The sequence below is a fragment of the Nycticebus coucang genome, chromosome 1 (assembly GCF_027406575.1).
Source record: "Nycticebus coucang isolate mNycCou1 chromosome 1, mNycCou1.pri, whole genome shotgun sequence".
NCBI lineage: Eukaryota > Metazoa > Chordata > Mammalia > Primates > Lorisidae > Nycticebus > Nycticebus coucang.
This window is the reverse complement of record NC_069780.1, coordinates 112383786-112406090: the sequence shown is the minus strand read 5'-3', so window position 1 is coordinate 112406090 and position 22305 is coordinate 112383786. Positions and strand designations below refer to the sequence as shown.

General features: G+C 40.7%; 1 protein-coding gene across 11 annotated transcripts in view; it reads right to left on the bottom strand.

The window, feature by feature from the left end:
• Positions 1 to 22305, bottom strand: part of MCTP1 (multiple C2 and transmembrane domain containing 1) — a 621784-nt gene that overhangs the window by 412320 nt on the left and 187159 nt on the right. The window contains exon 1 of one of the 11 annotated variants that reach the window (XM_053586514.1): positions 351 to 628. The exons of the other annotated variants lie outside the window; for them this stretch is intronic. Coding sequence (XP_053442489.1) covers positions 351 to 407 — 57 coding nt within the window. The 5' untranslated portion in view covers positions 408 to 628. Of the gene's footprint in view, positions 1 to 350; positions 629 to 22305 lie in introns of those variants that run through there. 11 annotated transcript variants of the gene reach the window in all.

Below are 22305 nucleotides of genomic sequence, written 5' to 3'. Positions count from 1 at the left end.
TGATTCAGAATAAAATTCATATGAATCTTACATAAGTATCACTTTTAACTGAAATCATAGAGTAGCAAAAAGAAAAAAAATTAAGACCCTAGTACTACATAATCCTTAAAGAAAAAAACCTAAAGAGATATAAAGCTACTACAGGTTTCTTAGGCATCACATTTCTCATTAAAAACTGCCATCAGTCTATTGCACTAAGTCTCTCACAGGTGGATTGCCCTGTAAATCTAAAATCATTTGCATTCGAATCTCCAATGCTGCCCTCAACATCCTGCGAGCAGGTATTTTCTGAGGTGCACTCTGTGCTAAAGCTGCCACATCCAATGAGTGAACCAAGATATGGCACTTACCTTATTACAGACAAGTGGCAATGCGCAGGCCGTGTTCAGCTTGCAGCTATCTAGCATAGTGGATTAGAAATGAACAAAACATCTTTCACTCCAGTGAGAGAAGCTCACATCCAGACTTGCCTTTCTTCACGGAGCACCAGGAGGAGGGACTGTTCTCCTCCCAGTGACAGTAACAGCCTGGCACCAGGCACTTGCTGCTCTCAACTGCAGCGACTTAGGCGGAAAGTATGAGGAACCCGTGCTGTTTAAATACCGCTGCTTCGGATCCACAGGATGTGACTCAACTCTCAAGCCAGTCGGGCTAGAGTTTCCCCTCACAGAACTGTTAGTGCACATTACGTAACAAACAGCCTATCTGGGCTCTAAACTGCTTTCGTTAAATACTAAGACATTTCACCTGCTAAGTCAGACCTGCATTTTTGACACTCACCCTCTTTCCCATGGCATTAGCCACAATTGAAAATGAGAATAATAACGCTGCACAAAGAAAACTCCTCTGCCTGCTCTCTGCAGTGAAGTAATTTCATGTTATTAGCGGTGTGTGAACTTGCCAACATCTCCCTGACGGGCGCGAAAGTCACCAACATTCCCAACAGTACAAAAACAACGTGTCAAATAGAAATCTACTTTGACATGCTAGAAACGGCATTCTGCACCTCACAAGTGAGAATGGAAAGAGATCCTTGTGGTTTGCCGTTGCTGTTTCCCACAGAAATCCTGCCTCACGCTGTCATTACCTTGTGCTGCCAGCTCTGCCTGCCTCTTCAACTCCAAGTCCTCCGTTATCTGTTCTGTGAACATCTCTAAAGGAACATGACTAATGACACAAATGCTCTAGCAAACACGGCAATTTTCTGTGCTGTCTCCACCGCCCATTACCCCTTAACTCTGAGCTGTATTAAGGTTGATCACACATTGAATTATTGTATTTGGACATCTCATCAATAAATATTATGGACTTAGATCTTTGGAGAAAAGTCTACTACATAAATCCAACTGCCATCACATCATCAAGGAAAAAAAGCTGGAATAAAAAAAAAACATGTTCAGAGCAAATAAGCTGAAACTATCTAAAACAGGACTAAGTAGAAATATAAGGTGAATCATGTATGGAATTTTTAAAAAATTTAGTGGTCACATTGAAAAGTAAAAATGAAGAAATGTGCATTTAATTTTAATACTGTTTATCCCAATGTATCTAAAATATAATTTTAACATATTATCAATATAAAATTATTAAGTAATTTATAATGTTTTGCTAGTCTTACAGATCAGACAGGGGTTTGGCACTTGTATTAAGCTTCCCCTTGAACTAGCTACTTTCCGGGGCTCAGCAGTCCACACGGCCAGTGGCTGCCCCACTAGGTAGCCCAGGTCTAGGGGTCAGGTTCACTCTCAGTCCTGATGCTGGGGGGTCAAATGTTCTCTTTTCAGAACTTTCAGAAAGCTCTTCTCTCACTGCCTTTCCTGAATGACCTTCTGCAATTACTCTCCATCTGGTGATCTTTTTTATTTCCTTCTTAGTATGTCGCAGCCTGGGATTTTCTTCTTCATTGATTTTTTTAATCTATTTATAGTCTGTGGCCCCTAATAAGAATGTAGGAAAACTGAGGTCCGGGGGTCTTGTTATACTGAACATGCAACTGGCACAGTCACCAATCCACAGAATAAGCAAACTGTTTACTAAACAAATAAAATATGGAATTTATGTTCTGATTTGATGAATAACAGAATATTTTAAAATGTGTTTCTCATACTGCTAAATTTTTAGCAAGCATTTTGGGTCACACTTCTGGAATTGAGAAATTGCCCCCTCTTCAGAATATTAATGACCCTCCATCTACACTTACAATGTGCTTCATTCCCATATACAACATCTTATATACAACATCCTTGTCTTATTACTCTAGCAGATACATTAGAACGCTTTGGACTCAATGACATAAACCTGCATACCATTATGATGTCTGTGTATCTCCTATTCACAAAAACACAGAATCAGGAAATACTGCCCACCGAGCTATGGTGCCAGGGTCAAGGACGGTTATATGACCCAACCTGGCCTGGGAGAGCCAAACTCTCCACTTTTGCTGATGTGGGGAAAGAGGTTAAGTTTGCAGAATATGAGAGTAGAACTGGTTGTTATCTCTGCTATCCTGTGAAATGAGGTTGTCTGACAACAAGGCTAATAAAGAGAAAAACAAAGCCAACCATGTGAAAGGCAGATTCCTGACAACACTCCTGTAATTCCCAGATACCATCATGCACAAAGACAGGTGTGCCCTGTGCTGCAACGACAGATGGACAATGTTCACTGCAGAATCCTAACAGTGAAAAACTAGAAACTTTACAAACAGCCGCAAACACTGGCAGAGTTAAATAAACAATGGGTCAACCGTAGTAAGGAATATTACATAGCTATTTTTTTAAAGAATCAGGTTAACTAGTTATACTGATGTAGAAAGCTCCCTAAAGGATGTTAAACAGAAATAAAATATTGGAGAAAAATGCATTATCCCAATTATAAGTACATGAATTTGTATATGTATGTTCACAGAAAAGGGCCACCAGGTGTGGACAGGTGGTTATATTGGGAAAGAAGGGGTTGAAGGGAGACAAAGTGATCTAATCATTGTGCTCAGTCTATTACTTACTGCTTAAGTTTTATAAAAATAAAAACAAATTCATGTATTTCTTAGGTAATTTTAAAAGAACACATGAGATTTAAAAAATATTTTGGCATTTTCTACCAAAATAGTGTGCTACATTATACTCATTCAACTTGGACTACTCTACTGTATTATTTTTTTTAAAGAAATGCAATGGAAATGAAAGTGTTCTTCTCTGCTCCACTCTCCACTTTTCAGCAGCCCCAACTATATTCTCAATTTTTTTAGTCTACTTGAAGGATATTCCAAAGACAAAGAAAGATGAAAAGAAAAAGTACACAGAGAGACAGAGACAGCAAAGTGTGTTAGAATCTCCAGGGCACCTTCAACACCCGCCAACGTCTTTGGGTTTTTTAATTTTTTCTCTTGGCCTCCTGCAAGCTCTTTTATCGGGTTCACAAGATACAGCTTGAATATACTCAGCTGTAAACACATCAAAGTCCGATATTTATAAAAATTTGCCTTATATTAATTTGGTTAGTCTTAAATAAACTTGTTTATTAACAGCTCATGAAAAAAATTTCTGGTTTCTGAATTGGGCACAATACTTACTTAACTTAAAATTGAAAACTTTTATTGCTTTTTTTGGCTTGTTCTAGTCCTCAAAAACTTCACAGCACCTTAGGTATCCTGATACCATCTCATGCTTTTGGATTCCACAGTACTCTCTTCTTAAAAATGACACAGCTAAAGACACGTAGGGTCTGAGGCAGGATGGGGTCCCTTTGACTTCTGGTGCGGCTAACTAGGGTTCAAATTCAGAGCCCCTGCGTCCTATCCCCAAGGTTCACTCACCTACATAGCTCAAACCTCCCACACGCCTGGTCATAGCTTCCTTTTATCCTCCTTGCCTCCACCTAAAATCTTAACATTACGCTGAATTTGCTTCAGATTCAGGGAGAAATAAAACTATTATAGATAAATTTGAAGCCCTATATGTCTTTACCTGTCCCATTCTCTTTCCTTTTCTCTCTAAAGGTAAATACTCTCCTGAGTGAACTTCCAGCATTCTCATACTTTAATACTTTTATTGGATATGTGTGCATTGATAAATAAGATATTAATTTGCATGTTTTAAGGTTTCTAAAAGTGGTATCATAGTATAGATCCTTTCAATCTTCTTTTTCTTTTCTTTTTTTTTTATTTTTTTGCTTGGCATTATCTTCTTGAGACTCACGTGGAGTTATATATATATGTGTGTATATATATAGCTTATTCTTTTCATCTGCTATATAGCTTTCCAATATATTTATCCTTTTTCCTATTACTGGGCATTTAGATTATTTTTAATTTATTGCTAATATCAAGCTATTCTAATTCTCATACATGTGGAAGGATTTCTCTAAAGATGAATATGTAGGAATGGAATTATGAGGTCTTAGATACGCACAGCTTCAGCCTTACTAGATTGTCAAACTGCACCTCAACACAATCAGACTCGTTTATAATGCAATCAGCAGGGTGTGAGCATTGTCATCACACCAACCCTCCTCAGCAATCTCAATATTACTAATATTTCAGATGCTGAAGTATCTCCAGACTCCCCATTTTTATTCTTTGTGATTGCCATAGAATTTCAATGTTTTAATTTGGATTTTCTTGATTATTACTTACTAGTGTTGAGCATTTTATCTCATTATCAATGGCCATCTTCCTAATCAGTTGTTTGATTTTCCTTTACATGTTTTTAGGAGGGCTTTATATCTTATAGTTCTACTCCCCTGTCATTTACACAGGCTAAAGATACTATCTTTCAGCATGTGGGTGTATTATCATTGTTTATAACAGTGGTTCTCAATCTTCCTAATGCCGTGACCCTTTAATACAGTTCCTCATGTTGTGGTGACCCCCAACCATAAAATTATTTTGAAAATAAATAAACCATAATAATTTTATGGTTGGAGGTCATCACAACATGAGGAACGTTTTAAAGGGTCACGGCATTAGGAAGGTTCAGAACACTGGTTTATAACATCCTTTGCTGTTTTTCTTTATTTTGAAATTTGTGGGCACAGATTTCAATTAAATTCATGGTTTTATTTTGATCAGTTATTTACCTATATTTCTTGAGTGAAAACACGGAAATCAAGTGTCCTTCAGTCATTATTCTTGCAACATCATGAACAATGTCAGATTGCAGATCCAAAGGGGGACTCAGAAGAATCCCTGTTAACCGCTTGCTGCTGACCTGCTGTGCTCCCGTACTGTTGGAGGGCACAGACACGCAGCAATGCATACAATCAATAAATCTGAGTTTGAATTAAGATTTGTAAACATACTGATGATGACGACGATGAAGAAGAAATGGAGAGGTAACCAGTGCCGGGGTTTGTGCCAATGCATTAATTCAACAGTAGTATGCACTAAGTATTATTGTAAGAGTCAGGATGCAAAATGGTGTGGACATACAGAGAATATGTCATAACCTTGCATCCCAAATATCATTCAAGGTACAAGGTGGTCAACTTTAAGGTAGTAGGACAAGTGAGGTAGATTTAATAGTAAGACCTTGAACTCACATTTCCATTTTCTCAAGTCCATTTGTTTTCCCAGATTACTCAGAAATTAATCCTAGATTGTTTAGAAGATTAATAAAAATGAAAGGGGAAACAAGTTATTCATCTGAAGAAAAAATGCCTCCTTGGGAGATAAGTTCACTTTTACAGTGATCAAATCACATAATGACATTTTCTCCATTTATTAGTGACAAAAGAAGAATTTTTAAAGCCTATATTTCTTAGGAATCCTAACAAATTGTGCATGCACCTTCCTATTATTAATAATTTAAAGCATCAGGATAAAAAATAAGCTCTGGTTCCTTAAAGACATCAATTTGTAAACAATGCATCCAAATTCATCTCTTCTGTAAACGCCTACATTGACATTCCGTCTCCCTCGGTGCAGGTTGTGCCTGTAGCCTTTACAGAGCACAGAGCATAAGCGTGCTTAGTACACCCCACCCAGGAGAGAAGAAAGGGTCCTCAGCTAGGAACAGAGGAGGGGGGCAGCAGCAGCAGCATTTCCTGAGGAAGAGTCAAGGGTATCCCACTTCCTCACACCTCAGCCTTCATATCACTGTGACCCTCTAGGACTTACAAACTAAAATGTGTTTTCTCTACTGTGGGGTGACAGTAAAGTAAATCTGCAAATGAGAAAAGAAGACTGTCATCTGAGAATTAAACTTTGAAATGAAAACATAGCAGACAGATAAATGAATTCTGCTTCAATTATCAGAATGCCACAAACCCAAATGCCTTGAAGGCATGCATGTTACCAGCTGCTAACACAGATCACTGTCCTAGAACCTGGCAGGGACCCGGGTAAGCTGATTGAAGGCCAGGACTCAAGCTTCCTTTAAAGGGGGTAATGTGTACTCTGCTCCAGACCACTAGCCAGATGTGGGACGGGGCCTGTAGAAAGGTTCCAGGTTTGGCTTGTTACATGAATACTCCTGCTTTATAAATCTTAGTCTTTACACAGGATGAGACAAACAAATTTTTGAGGCCAGATCTTCCCCATAGACAGTCCCAGATTCATAGGCAAGGCAATAATGTGATCGGACATTCTGGCTCTATCCATAGAAAGCATGCCCGACAGGGAAGATGGAGTGCTGGCCAGGAGGCAGGCCATGACCAGTCTCAGGAGCGAGCACAGGCAGCAGCAGCCCAAACGCTGGGGCTTGAGCTCAGCTGGGGGCTTGAGCTCAGCTGGGGCTTGAGCTCCTCCTGGGGACCTGCCTCTGTAATCCCATTTCACCCATGAATCTAAGAACGATCTGCCCCTCTGATGCCACGCTCACCAAGCTGCTTTCCTATTAGAATTTGAGATCTGTCTGGCACGCCTTTAGGGGAGAACTTGCTTGGAACTTGAGGGAGTTGAAGGGCAGCCATGGCTCTCCTTATAATTAGTAAATCGACAGCTAGCTTAGAAAGCATGTGGCCTACAGGCACAAAATGGGCTGGGTGGGAACAGGAGGGAGAGCTGTCCCCAGCAGTTTTACTTCTTGTTGTAAATGGAAACACTGACATTCTGATCTTGTACATTACTTCTAAGAGCTTTGTTAATGAGTCCAGCCCTGGAGGACAGATGTGCTCTGAATCTGCTGACACATGGTTTCTAGGCCCACAAGGCTTGGGGCCAGCATGAATAGTGGCAAATTCCCTAACACAAGGCCACCCTACAAAGCCTGCTGGTAGGTAATTTATCTCACATCCTCACCTACCTGCATACTGTCCCCCTGGCCATTCATTTCCAGGGATTCTTACCTGGGCTTCCAAAAGCCCAGAAATTACCTTGAAATATGAAGATAAAAATTAGAGAGAAATGCTAATCAACAGGGACAGAGAACACACAGAAATTATTTATATACATGTACCTGCAACCGCTGGTACCAAGGAGCAGGCACTGTGCTGTGCTTGCCATAGACCGCCTCATTTAGTCCTCACAGAAACTCTGGAAAGCACCACTACATTGGGGAATTATTCTATTTTACAAGCGAGAGAACAGAGGCTTAAAGAGGTTGAATGATGTGAACACAGGTACACAGCGGACAAAAGGGGAGGTGAGATTAGAACCTGCACCTCAAACACGACAGCATGTTGTCTGTACCACACTTTCTTTCACTTTTCTAAAATACAAACATGCATTTTCACATTTACGTTTGGCCAGCTAATGTTCTAACTACTTTACCAATATTAACTGATTTATCACCCATAATAACTCTTTGAAATGGACACTAAAATACCCTCATTCTGGTAAGGACGCTGTGGCAAAGAGCAGCTCAGTAATTTGCCAGGATTAAACAACTAGCCGGGGAAGGACAGGATGCGAAGCCAGGCATTCTGGCTCTAGAACACACTCTCCAGTGCCTGTGCTACTCCACACAATGTTCCCCAGGGAGAACTGGTACAGATTCCAATTTTAAATATTAATTTCAATACTGTTGTGACTATGATTTTTCTGGAAGGTAGATGGGAACACAAAGGAAAGAAATCTCGCGTGTCGTATCAGTTCTATGATATACTCATTAGAAAAAGTGCAATTCTTCTTTTGGATTCAAGAACTACAGAGCAAGTAACCCTCATGAAATACTACAGGCCCAGATGTAATCATTCCCGGGATACAGATCCAAGGAGGGTGACAAATTCACTTCTGCACCCCCTACCCTCCGCCACTGCAAGGGGAATCAAAGAAATATTTTTCATTTCTGCATTTCTAAGTCCTGAGAGGTAAAGATTGGAATCCTTTTGAGACATGTAACATGAAAAAAATATTCCAGAGTTTAATTTAAAAGTCATTTTCTCCTAGAAACCGAGCAGGTTTAATTTCAGAATCAAAATGCATTGAACATAAAGAAGTTGATGTGGATACCCGCTACTTTGAACCGAACTTTCTGTTAAACTTAACATGGAACTTTCAGATCAATAAATTTCAGACTTTTGGGTGGTGCCTGTGGCTCAAAGTGTTAGGGCGCTGGCCCCATATGCCAGAGGTGGTGGGTTCAAACCCAGCCCCAGCCAAAAACTGCAAAAAAAAAAAAAATTTTTTTTCAGACTTTCATTAAAAATAATACTTTGAAGTTGATTTGGTAAAAATAATACCTTCTGACTCACATTGTAAATGTGAAGGGAACTTTTCTGTTGGAACGGTGAGCAGAGGCCTCCACGGCTCCCATGCTGCTGAGACCTTGGGGAGCAGGCTCTCAGCCAGGATGGAAAGAGTCGGCTCAGACCCGAGGCCAGGCGGTCCTTGAGTTTTGTCTCCCTCTTGTTTGGCTGCTTCATTGACTCCTCCCCAGGAGCTCTTAGTCTGGCCAATGAGCACCGAGAAACAGCCCCAGGGCGCGGGCTCCTTGCAGCCCTCTCTGCGCACACAGTGCAGCCCTTCTGGCTCCATGCATTCTCAAACAGTTTAAACAGGGAGCCAGTTCACTGTCGCTCAGACTGTTGGAGGACCCCACTATAGTTAAAAAAAAAAAAAAAACCCAACTATGAACAAATTCCTATGCACACTGCACATATCTTATTTTGAAGTAAAAAAACAAAACGAGAAGGAATACAATCACACCGCCTCATGTGGCCCGCGGGCCGCAGTTTGAGGACTCCTGCCACGGTCTGCTTATCAGCCGGCAGCTCGCACCCACCGGCAACAACTCTCCCAGGCGTGACCTTGCCATGGTCAGTATTATTCCGTGTTAGATTCTGAATCTCTTAACTTTGAGGTAAGACATACAACATACTTTAAAAAAATGGTAGATATAAATTAGCTAGCTTGCTTTTTGGCCAATGTCTCCATTAAAAAAAAAAAAAAGTAGATACTGATTCTGTCAGTGAATCCATTAGCAATTATATTTTATACACACTCCTGACTGATTCTCCAGCTTTTCCTACTCAATTTTCTTTGTTACCTTCTCCTGCCCCTTAAATGCTGCTGCTCCAGAGGAATCGGTCCTCAGCATTCACCTCTCCTTGCCCTAGAGCAGGCCCCGAACTTCACCAGGCAGACGGAGAGTTCAGCGCACAGCACCGCACGCGGGCCTCGCACACCCTGTGAGCGTGTATACGCCGCTCTGCCCAGCACTGCTAATAGGAATGGTAGGCCTAGAATGGTCAGAGTTGCTAATTTTTAAAAACTATGTAGAATATTTAGTTTGAAAAAATATCGCCAACCTTAGGGAGGTAATTAAATAAATAAAATAAAAAATAACTCCATAATGCGTCACTCTGTAGATTTGGCCCAAACAGCCGGGTGTAGGGTGACGTCCGCTCTGCAGTCTCACAGACTGATCATGCTCACTGCTGCCCCTGTGCAGAGGCTGCCACATCTCTGTCTTTGCTCCAGACCTGCGTGGTGCTCTCTCGACGTTAATGAAGTCACCAAGCCTCCTGCACCAGGCACTGGGGAATCCATCACGCTGATGACACAATCAAAGCTCCTGCCCAGAAAGGGTTTACAGCCTGTCACTCAAATTACTCCCTAGATACTTCCCCATCTGGAGACGTTCCTGGCACCTCAAACTGGGTTCGTTAGAAATTATATTTATCACTATCACCCCACTCCACACTTCCCCTCTCCCCATAGCCCCACAAACCTGCTCCCCTTGGTGGCTCTTTCCTATCTTCACGGAAGGCTATTGCCCAAACCAGAGCCCTGGAATTCATCCAGGATCCTTCTCTTACCACTAAAGGGCAAGCAGCCCCTAGGGGCAGCCAAGCCTTACAAAATACTACCCTACTCCTAATTTCATGTATGAAATTACCTTTTGTGGCAATTTCAACATGTATGAAGTTTTTGAGATACTCCTCTTGTGTGATAGTTGGGTTATAGCCTTCATATGAAAGCTATAAATTAGCTTCATACTATGGCTGAGTACATTGGATACTTTTTCTTCCATTCCTGAGATACTTTACTAAGAAGAATATGTTCCAGCTCCATCCATGTGAGCATGAAAGAGGTAAAGTCTCCATCTTTCTTTAAGGCTGCATAATATTCCATGGTATACATGTACCACAATTTGCTAGTCCATTCGTGGGTTGATGGGCACTTGGGCTTCTTCCAAGAGTAGCAATTATGAATTGGGCTGCAATTAACATTCTGGTACAGATGTCTTTATTATATTGTGATTTTTGGTCTTCTGGGTATATACCTAGTAAAGGAATTATAGGATCAAATGGCAGGTCTATTTTTAGATCTCTAAGTATTCTCCAAACATCCTTCCAAAAGGAATGTATTAGTGTGCATTCCCACCAGCAGTGTAGAAGTGTGCCTTTTTCTCCACATCCACGCCAACATCTCTGGTTTTGGGATTTTGTTATGTGGGCTACTCGTACTGGGGTTAGGTGATATCTCAAAGTAGTTTTGATTTGCATTTCTCTGATGATTAAGGATGATGAGCTTTTTTTCATGTGTTTGTAGATTGTGCATCTGTCTTCTTTAGAGAAGTTTCTCTTCAAGTCCTTTGCCCATCCTGAGATGGGATCACTTGTTCTTTTCTTGCTAATACGTTTGAGTTCTCTGTGGATTCTGGTTATTAAACCTTTATTGGAGGTATAAACTGCAAATATTTTCTCCCATTCTGAGGGCGGTCAGCTTGCTTTACTTACTATGTTCTTGGCTGTGCAGAAGCTTTTTAGTTTGATCAGGTCCCAGTAATATATTTTTGATACAACTTCAATTGCCTAGGGGGGGTCCTCTTCATAAAATATTCACCCAGGCCAATTCCTTCAAGAGTTTTCCCTACTTTCATCAAGTATTTTTATAGTTTCATGTCTTAAGTTTAAATCTTTGATCCAGTGAGAGTCTATCTTAGTTAATGGTGAAAGGTGTGGGTCCAGTTTCAGTCTTTTACAGATCAACAGCCAGTTCACCCAGCAACATTTGTTAAATAGGGAGTCTTTTCCCCACTGAATGTTTTAATTGGCTTGTCAAAGATAAAATATCTTTCATCTCTTGATTTCATCTCTTGGTTCTCTATTCTGTTTCAGACATCTACTTCTCTGTTTTTGTGCCAGTACCATGCTGTTTTGATCACTATCGATTTATAGTACAGTCTCAGGTCTGGTAGCATGATTCCTCCTGCTTTGTTTTTATTTCTGAGCAATGTTTTGGCTATTCGAGCTTTTTTCTGATTCCATATAAAACAAAGTATTATTCTTTCAAAATCTTTAAATATGACAATGGAGCTTTGATAGGAATTGCATTAAAATTATATATTGCTTTGGGCAGTATAGACTTTTTAACGATGTTGATTCTTCCCAGCCATGAGCATGCTATGTTTTTCCATTTGTTAACTTCTTCAGCTATTTCTTTTCTTAGAGTTTCATAGTTCTCTTTATAGAGATCTTTCACGTCCTTTGTTAGATAAACTCTCAAATATTTCATCTTCTTTGGCACTACTGTGAAAGGAATAGAGTCCTTGACTGTTTTTTCGGCTTGGCTATTGTTGGTATATATAAAGGCTACAAATTTATGGGTGTTGATTTTGTAGCCTGAGAGATTGCTGTATTCCTTGATCACTTCTAAAAGTTTTATAGTAGAATCCCTAGTGTTTTCCAGATATATGATCATGTCATCTGTGAAGAGTGAAAGTTTGATCTCTTCTGACCCTATGTGGATACCCTTGATCACCTTTTCTTCCCTAATTGCAACTGCTAAAACTTCCATTACAATGTTAAAGAGCAATGGAGACAATGGGCAACCTTGCCTGCTTCCTGATCTAAGTGGAAATGATTTCAATTTAACTCCATTTAATACGATATTGGCTGTGGGTTTGCTGTAGATGGCCTCTATCAGTTTAAGAAATGTCCCTTCTATACCAATTTTCTTAAGTGTTCTGATCATGAAGGAATGCTGGATATTTTCAAAAGCTTTTTCTACATCAATTGAGAGAATTATGTGGTCTTTATTTTTTAGTTTATTTATGTGCCGAATTACATTTATAGATTTCCGTATATTGAACCAGCCTTGAGAGCCTGGGATAAATCCCACTTGGTCATGGTGTATAATTTTTTTGATGTGTTGTTGGATTCTGTTTGTTAGGATCTTATTGCGTATTTTTGCATCAATATTCATTAGTGATATTGGTCTATAATTTTCTTTTCTTGTTGGGTCTTTCCCTGGTTTAGGGATCAAGGTGATGTTTGCTTCGTAGAATGTGTTGGGTAGTATTCCTTCTTTTTCTATACTTTGGAAGAGGTTTAGTAATATAGGTACTAGTTCTTCTTTAAAGGTTTGGTAGAATTCTGATGTAAAGCCATCTGCTCCTGGGCTTTTCTTTTTAGGGAGATTTTGTATAGTTGATGCTATTTCAGAACTTGGTATAGGCCTGTTCAACATTTCCACCTCGTTCTGGCTAAGTCTTGGTAGGTGGTGTACTTCCAAGTCTTGGTCGATTTCTTTCAGATTTTCATATTCCTGAGAGTAAAGTTTCTTGTAGTATTTGTTAAGGATTTTTTGAATTTCTGAGGGGTTTGTTGTTATTTCATCTTTACCATTTCTGATTGATGAAATTAGGGATTTTACTCATTTTTTCCTGGTTAGGTTGGCCAAAGGTTTATCTATTTTATTGACCTTTTCAAAAAACCAACTTTTGGATTTATTGATCTGTTGTATAATTCTTGTGTTTTCAATTTCATTTAATTCTGCTCTGATTTTGGTTATTTCTTTTCTTCTGCTGGGTTTGAGGTTGGAATGTTCTTCTTTCTCCAGTTGCTTGAGAAGTCCCATTAAGTTATTAACTTCCTCTCTTTCTGTTTTCTTGAGTAAGGCTTGCAGTGCTATAAATTTCCCTCTTAGGACTGCCTTTGCAGTATCCCAGAGGTACTGATAATTCAAGTCTTCATTGTCATTTTGTTCCAAAAAATTGGTGATTTCCTTCTTAATCTCATCTATAACCCATCTACCCTTCAGCATAAGGTTATTTAGCTTCCATGTTCTTGTATGGATATGTAGATTCCTCTTGTTATTGAGTTCAACTTTTATTCCATGATGGTCTGAGAAGATGCAAGGAATAATTTCTATTTTTTTAAATTTGCTGAGGTTAGATTTGTGGCCCAGGATGTGGTCAATTTTGGAGTATGTTCCATGGGCCGACGAGAAGAATGTGTATTCAGTTTTGTTGGGATGAAATGTTCTGTAGATGTCTGTTAAGTCCAGATGTTGAATGGTTAAGTTTAAATCTAAGATTTCTTTGCTTAGCTTCTTTTTGGAGGATCTATCCAGCACTGCTAAAGGGGTGTTAAAATCTCCAACTACCATGGAACTGGAGGAAATCAAGTTGCTCACGTCTGTTAGAGTTTCTCTTATAAATTGAGGTGCGTTGTGGTTGGGTGCATAAATATTAATAATTGAAATCTCATCATATTGAGTATTAACTTTAACAAATATGAAGTGTCCATCCTTATCCTTCCTTATTTTGGTTGGTTTAAAGCCTATTGCGTCTGCAAATAGGATTGTAATGCCTGCTTTTTTCTGCTTTTCATTTGCCTGGAGTATAGATGACCATCCCTTCACCTTGAGTCTATATTTGTCTTTTAATGTAAGATGAGATTCTTGTATGCAGCAGATATCTGGCTTGAGTTTTTGTATCCAGTCAGCCAATCTGTGCCTCTTTAGAGGACAATTTAAACCATTCACATTATTTGAGAATATTGATAAGCCTTTCGAGAGTCCGGTGGACATTTTTAATCCTTTTGCGACTGTGGAAGTTGGAATTAGATCAAAATTTTCTGGGTGGGTTTACTTTTGTGGTGGAGGATTATGCTGGTCTTTATGGAGGATAGGTCTGAGAATATCCTGGAGAGCTAGTTTAGCTGTGGCAAATTTCTTCAACATGTGAATGTCGTTAAAGTATTTAATTTCTCCATCATAAATGAAACTTAGTTTAGCTGGGTACAGGATCCTGAGTTGAAAGTTATTTTGTTTTAGGAGATTAAAAGTCGATGACCATCCTCTTCTAGCTTGAAAGTTTTCAGCAGTGAGATCTGCAGTTATTCTAATATTCTTCCCCTTGTAGGTGATGGTTTTCTTTCATCTGGCTGCTTTCAGAATGTTCTCCTTCATATTAACTTTAGTGAAATTGATTATCATGTGTCTGGGAGTTGTCTTATTCGGGTTGAGTCGTGCTGGAGTTCTGAAACTGTCTGCTATCTGAGTTTCAGAATCTCTTGGCATGTCTGGAAAGTTCTCATTCATAATCTCATGGAGAAGAGACTCTGTGCCTTGTGAAGCCACTTCATTGCTTTCGGGGATCCCTATAAGACGAATATTGGTTTTCTTCGAATTATCCCAGAGCTCTCTGAGAGAGTGATCTGTTTTTGCCCTCCATTTCTCTTCCTCTCTGAGAGTTTGGGAGCATTTGAAAGCTTTGTCTTCCATGTCAGAAATCCTTTCTTCTGCTTGCTCCATTCTGTTACTGAGGCATTCTACTGTGTTTCTCAGATCTTTGAAGGCTACAAGTTCTTGTCTCAATGTGTCAAAATCTTTTGTCATTTGGTCTTTGAATTCGTTGAAATCTTGAGACATCTTTTGGGTTACTACTTGGAATTCTAATTCGATCTTAGTTGCTATCCAGATTCGATTTCTGACATCTCAGCTCTCTGTTTGTGCATGGGATCTTGTGCTGTGTCTGCCCCATTGATCCTTGGGGGAGTTGATCTACTCTGATTATTCATATTGCCAGAGTATTTCCTTTGATTTTGTCTCATGATTGTTTTTCACCATTGCCTCTGGCCATCCTCAGAGTTTGGGTGGTGTCTCTCCAAGATTAGACCCGGGGGATCACTCTGCTGTTGCTGGATCTTTGTAGGGAGTGACCCTGTGTAGCTCTTCTGGGGCTGCCCCAGCCAGGGAGTTCTGGTTGTGGGAGCAGCTCCAGAGTGTGACACCCCCAGATCCAGCAACAGGGTGGAGGGTGGTGCACATGGTTCTGGCAGTGCCTGGCACCCAGTGACTTTGGCACAGAGGGCCCAAGGCTCCAGCTGTCTCCAGCCAGGAGAGGGGTTCTGTACAGAGGCAGGGAGGGTTCTGGAGGGCACGCAGCTACCAGAGTCCCTGGCCAGACCAGCAGGCGGTGTGGAGGTAGGGAGGGTACAGGTGGGAGGACGTGGGGTTGCGCGGCTCCTAGAGTTCCTGGTCAGGGCGTGAGGAGGCCCGACGGGCGGGGTAGGGGTCCCTGCACAGCTCTTACCAGGGTCCGGGACCATGCTGATCACTGGTCCCGGCGCAGCCTTTCCTAATTTTTTTTTTATTCCTTCTCTAGTACACACACTCCCAAACTTATCCTGTAACAAATTCTTGGTATTTACACATATTTTTCTTTTGCTTTCTAATGATTACTTCTGCCCAAGGAAAACTATTTTCTTTTATTATTTATGTTAGATTTTTATAACACTTACATCCTCCAAGGAATTTAAGGTGCTTGGCATAAACAGGTTTCTGTGGTTCATTTGCTTCAGTGAACTTCAATGCATTGCAGTAGCAGAGAAATTAGAAGGATAAGATCACAGCATAGGGCAAGGAACTCAGCAGCAGGGGCAGAGGGGAGCAATGGTTAGTTTATTTGTAGAGCAGTGAGAACTCAGGGAATTGTGAAAATAACTACATCCAGACCATGTCCAACTTCACAGTGCTACTGTTAAAAATGGAAGGTGTCCCGATCTTTCATTTTTAAGCTGATTTCAGTGCATCTGATTTCAGGCTACTCCACTTCTTCCCAGTCTTAGGTTGTGTCAAAGTAACTGATTAGAAGTTGAGTAGCAGCCCCTGCTCTCTGTGTATTTACTGTGTTGGATGTGGGCAAGCCTAAAGGCAGAAGCAGCCTAAAGTAAACGACTCTGTTAGACCTTAGTTGTACCCAGACCCACTGAAGAAACTGATTGCTCTATCCATCAGGCAAAGGAGGAAGAGGTAGTGACCACGGATTTGAAATGAAGGGGGCACAGCGGGCAGACAGGAGGTGCGGGAGGGTGGGAAGACCTCCAGGGGGCAAGGCTGGTGTGTGAGGGAGGTGGGGTTTGACATTCCAGATAGGGACTCAGAGTTAAGACCAAGTAGATTTATTGACAATTAAAAATATGATACTTATACACCTGGTTTTGTAAGCAGAAACACTTCAAAAAGTGCCACAACTTTACCAAAACAAAATTTGAAAGGTACATGCCAGTGTTTCCTCCTTGCCACACAAGAGTATTTGAAATACTTCCATTGTGGAGACTGACCTCTTGAGAGGAAATTTTGATAGAAGTGGACAAAAAGCAGAGCATTTCAACACATGCTGAAATTATTAATTATTATAACCCCATTATATTTGAACTCTAAAAACTTTTTCATTCTCAAGCAGACAAAATAGAAATTACTAATTGCTTGTCCAGTTTGATACATTTATGCGACCACAGAAGGAATAAACCTCCTATAACCAAGGTAGCTTAGTTTGTCCTGACAGAGAGACTCCCAAGAAGGGAGATTACAGGCTCTCCAGCTTCTGCTTTAATGAGAGTCTCATGAAGGAAAGGAGACGGAGAACGCCTGAGAGGCAAGAGAGAAAGGAAAGCAAACAGTGGCTTCAAAAGCCACTTGAGAAAACGGGTGTGCTTAAAAAGCTGTGCCATAAATGGAAGAAGCTCTAATTCGTACAGTATGCTAAAGCACAAAAGCTTTTAGCACATAACAGAGCCACCTGAAATAAATGGGAACTGAACTTGAGGAACAAAAGCTAAATTGCATAAAAGGCCTAAAATACCTTTTATTAAAAAGTGCAAGATTTTAATTATAAAGTATTCATGTGAATATTGAATAGGGCAGAGAAAGAATAAGTTACATTTTCAGAATAGCTCCCCGACCCATCAATGAATATTTTATCATTTTGAAATAAATACATACCATATTGTTCTAAATAGCTTAAGAGGGAGCCCTACTATACCATTTTGTATGACCCCATTATGTTTGCCTTTTCAGGATGTTTAAATGCATTATCCACTATAATTGTTCAAACATACAGATGTGGTGTCCCACCATGACAGGGAATCATTATTTTAATAGATGTTCCCTTGATTATTTGTAATCAATGTTTATTTGCACATATTAGGGAAATTCTAAAAAATATAGATACAAAAACACATATTGACTATAATATCATCTCTTACAAATAGCCAGTATTAAGTATGCTAGGCCCTTATTTTGGCCCTTGTTTTGGAAGAAAGACCTAGCAGAAAGAAAAAATAAGTTTATCAACAAATAATATTAAACACTAAAAACTACTATGCAAAAATTAAACAGGTGAATGTGATAGCAAGTGAGTGATAGGTGGAGACAGAGCTGGAGCTAGTGTAGAAAGATGTCTCCCTTTGACAAGGTACACCGTGAGCAGAGCGCCTGCCCATGATCAGGAAGCAGGCGTGATGAGATGGGGGACATGGTAGATGGTCTCAGGAACACAGAACAGCACTTCAAAGGTCTTGATCATCTGGTGTGGAATAGACAGAAGGAAGGCCAGCTGTGGCCAGCCCCTGGACAAAGAGGAGCAGAGAAAAGGGAGACATGGCTGGTGAGGTGGGCAGAGGCCTGAGCATGGGGTCTGGAAACAGTGGAAAAGAATATGGATTACATTTTGGTGACTTCCGTGGAAAGTTATATCATCTCTTCAGAAAGAACTACTGTGTGCAGCTTAAGTCATGGGAGACAAAAGAGTGAAAGCGGGTGCACCTGTCAGGTTGCTGCAGCATGCAGGTGGCTCGTATGAAGGTGTTCTCACACCCAGGATATCTTTTGGGTAGAGGTGAGGTAAATTACCAACAGGCTACATCAAAGTATAAGGAAAAGAAAGGGACCAAAGTTGAGTCTTAGGTTTTTGGCCTAAACAATTGGGGTCATAGTGGTTCTATTTATTGAGTATGGAAAAGTTGTAACTAACATTCATTTTTTTTCACACAGAAAAAAGTAATATATTATCAAAAGTTTTTCCTTTTTTTTTTAGGTCAGGGCTGGGTTTGAACCCGCCACCTCCGGTATATGGGGCTGATGCCCTACTCCTTTGAGCCACAGGCACCTTCCCAAAGTTTTTTCCATTTTTAGTTAGCTACTGAGGATCACAGAGACATGATTACAGTATGTCTGAGCCTTAAACTATAGTAACTATTATCTGAGATTTCTGACATATTAATCCAACTAAAATGATTCCTGATCTTTCAACATTTTTAAATTTAAAGTCCTGTTTTACAGATCAATGGTAAGTTTACTTTTTAAATAATATAAAGTCATGTGTTATAAGTAACAGTAAATAAGATCCCAACCAAGTGGCCCCAGACCCTGAGATTGAATCATATTTATATATATGGGTTACCTTATTTCTTCTTTTGTTATGGCTGACTTGGATACTTTGCCTAACTTTTAATGGTGTGTGTGGATGAGGTTGTTTTCTCTATTATTTAAACAAATCTCTTTTTATATAAAGAACATTGGCTTGGCACCTGTGGCTCAAGCAGCTAAGGCGCCAGCCACATACACCTGAGCTGGCAGGTTGGAATCCAGCCTGGGCCTGCCAAACAACAATGACAGCTGCAACCAAAAATTAGCCCAGCATTGTGGCGGGCACCTGTAGTCCCAACTCCTTGGGAGGCTGAGGCAAGAGAATCACTTAAGCCCCAAAGCTGGAGGTTGCTGTGAGCTGTGATGCCACGTGCTCTACCCAGGGTGACAGCTTAAGGCTCTGTCTCAAAAAAAAAAAGAACATTAACATTAATATTCAGCTATATTTACTTTTAACATTTACCCATTTAACCCATTTGAAAATAAACCATCAGTGAAATGAAGTTTCATGGGGTTAGGAACTTGCCTTGGTCCCAAGAATGACTGCATTATTTTTTCAAATCTCAAAACTCAACAAGAAAAGAGGAAAACTGTTAAGAGAATAAAACGACAAGCCACAAAAGAAAATATTTGTAGATCATACATCTGGTGCAGAATTGGTATGAAGAACTGTGTATATTTTTTAAAAACTCAAGAATAACTGCATTATTCCTGATACATCTACTTCTGAGCACTCTGCCCCAGGATGGCGCTGCTGATATCCTGGAGAGAGGAAAGCACGTAACACCCCACAAGTAGTGATGCTGCCATTTCATCACCACATATCCCGAGATGAAAATATCAAATCAATTCCAAACATCAAATCAACTTGCTTGGTGGGGTGAAAGCAAAACAAATCCAACCAAGAAATGAAAAAGAGAAAGGACTGAAATTGAATGTAAACAGAAACTAAACTAACAGCTTATCCAAGAGACCACACAGCCACACAGTAAAAAGAATTTGTTCCAAATATTTTCACCAAAACCTATCAGGAGTTTCTGGACCAATGTCTGACTCCAGGTCTGATGCAGGAGAGCGCGTTCAGACACAGGCCACGAGCAGCACGGGACGTAAACAGTCAGGCCACAAGAATACTGGATCCTTCCTCAACAGGGTTTTTTTTTTTTTTTTTATATTTCTGATTAATCTGAGGGTACAAATAATTAGTTTACAATGTTTGCGTCTGTTAGGTGAAGTTTCTCTTGTAGTCGTGCCCCTCCCCCAGGAGGTGTACCCCATACCCTGACCTGGTGCCCATGAAGCGGGAACTCAGCCATCTGCTTCCTTCCTCCCCCACCAACTTGAACTGAGTTTTCTCTTGGGTGGGCGTGTACTGGATCATCTAGTATTGCAAGCAGCTTCGTATTAGTATTGAGTACATTGGATACTGCTTTTATTGGAAAGAAATTTTTAAAACCATGAGTCCGCAGTGCTATTTGAGTGACAGAGAGAGAGAAGGGAGGTAGAGGAAAGCTCTTCTTTGCAAAAGCATTCCAGAAGGAATGACAGAAGTGAAAATGTATTTTAAAAGTTAAAATGTAAACAAAATGTTAAAAATGAAAACAAATCCAGAAAGTTGTACATCCCGGAACAAAACCACCTTTTTTCACAATAGGTAGAATTTCCTGTTGAGACATAGAATAAATACATCCTAGGAGAAAACATGGTGTTTCCTGTTGATCCAGTCGGGGGAGAGGCCGTACAGAAGCTCAGAGCCTCCACTCTGAGCCGAAGCAGCAATCTTCAAACCCAGTAGGGACGTGAGCCAGCACTAGAGGCCAGGTGACCCAGGATGGCCCTGCTGTGGACGACAGGTAGGCAAAGCCCACCGGGCAGAGAGAACCAGCAGGAGACCGGGAAGGCAGTTCATGAGCTGTCCTGTCCCCTGCAGCTGCCAGGGTCCCCGCAGGGAAACTCTGTGCTGGCCAGAGACGCGGGAAGCCTGTCAGCGAGCAGTCCCTTCCCCTGCAGCTTCCAGGGTCCCTGCACAGAAACCCTCTGCTGGCCAGAGATGCCAAGTAGCCCGTCCGCGAGCCATCCGGTCCCCTGCAGCCAGGGTCCCCACAGGGAAACTCTCTGCTGGCCACAGGTGCAGGGAGAAGATGGGACAGAACCTGAATTGCCACAGATAAGCTAAAGAGTTAAACTCAGAAAGCTTCTTTCAAAGACTACAGAATAGCTTCAACAGTTTCTAATTTCATGTGATTGATGGAAAAATACTTGTTCTTTGTGACCTTACAGACACTGCTGTTCATTAGATCCTGTGTGTGTTCCCTTAGACCAGTGGTTCTCAACCCTCCTAATGCCCTGACCCTTTAATACAGTTCCTCATGTTATGGTAACCCCCAACCATAAAATTATTTTCATTGCTACTTCATAACTGCAAATTTGCTACTGTTATGAATCGTAATGTACATATCTGATATGCAGGATGTATTTTCATTGTTACAAAGGGGTTGTGACCCACAGGTTGAGAACCGGTTGTGACCCACAGGTTGAGAACCGCTGTCTTAGAGCAAGGACTGTGCTTTTTTTTTTTTTTTTTTTTACTACTTATGGTAAAATGTGAACATGGTCACAGTCTTTCATATTATTTTTTTGTATTCATATATAAGGCAATGTGTCTTTGCAGCCCCTTCTGTTAAGGGGTGGCATTTATTTTCCATCTCCTTGAGTAGAGGGCTTGTGGCTTTGAATGACAGGACGCATCGGAAGTGATGCTGTTCTAGTTCCAAGCAGAGACCTCACAAGACCTTTCATGCTCTTGAAAACGTGTCCATGTAAACAGCCCAGGCCAGTGAGGTAGAAGATAAGAGACCACTTGGATCAGAGCAAGCCACTGAGGCCATTCTAGTCCAGACAACTGAGGGGCATGAGTGAGCCAAGCCAACACCAGAAGAGAATCCCAGCTCAGCCCAGCCAAAAAGCCAACCTGCAGGATTGTGAGCTACATAAATGGTTGCTGTTTTAACCCACAAAGTTTAGGGGTGGTTTGCTATGCAGCAAAAGCTAACAGAGGCACCATTACCCCTAGCAACTAACACAGAATCAGGCATTTTGAAGGTGCATATCAAAGGTTGAATAGATAGATTATGGAATAAATTAATCCATCTAATACAATTCTCACTGTGTGCCTCTTCTGTGCTAAATACCAGGATACAGACACAATTAGACATGGTCCTTCTCATCAAGGAGCTCTGAAGGCAGCAGAAGAGTTGAACAATGAGATGGTATTTCTATAAGTACTGTAATAAATCCCTGCTAGTGGTATGTTCAAAATAGTGTGGGAGATGTGAAGAACCCGATTAGGTGTATGGGGCAGAGGAAGCTCCTTGAGGAGGTGATACATTAGCTAAGACTTGGTTTAAAGTGGGCGTGTGTAGTTATGAGTAATGGACAGATACAGAGACAGACACAGAAGGCTAAAAACTAAACTGCTGGGGAAA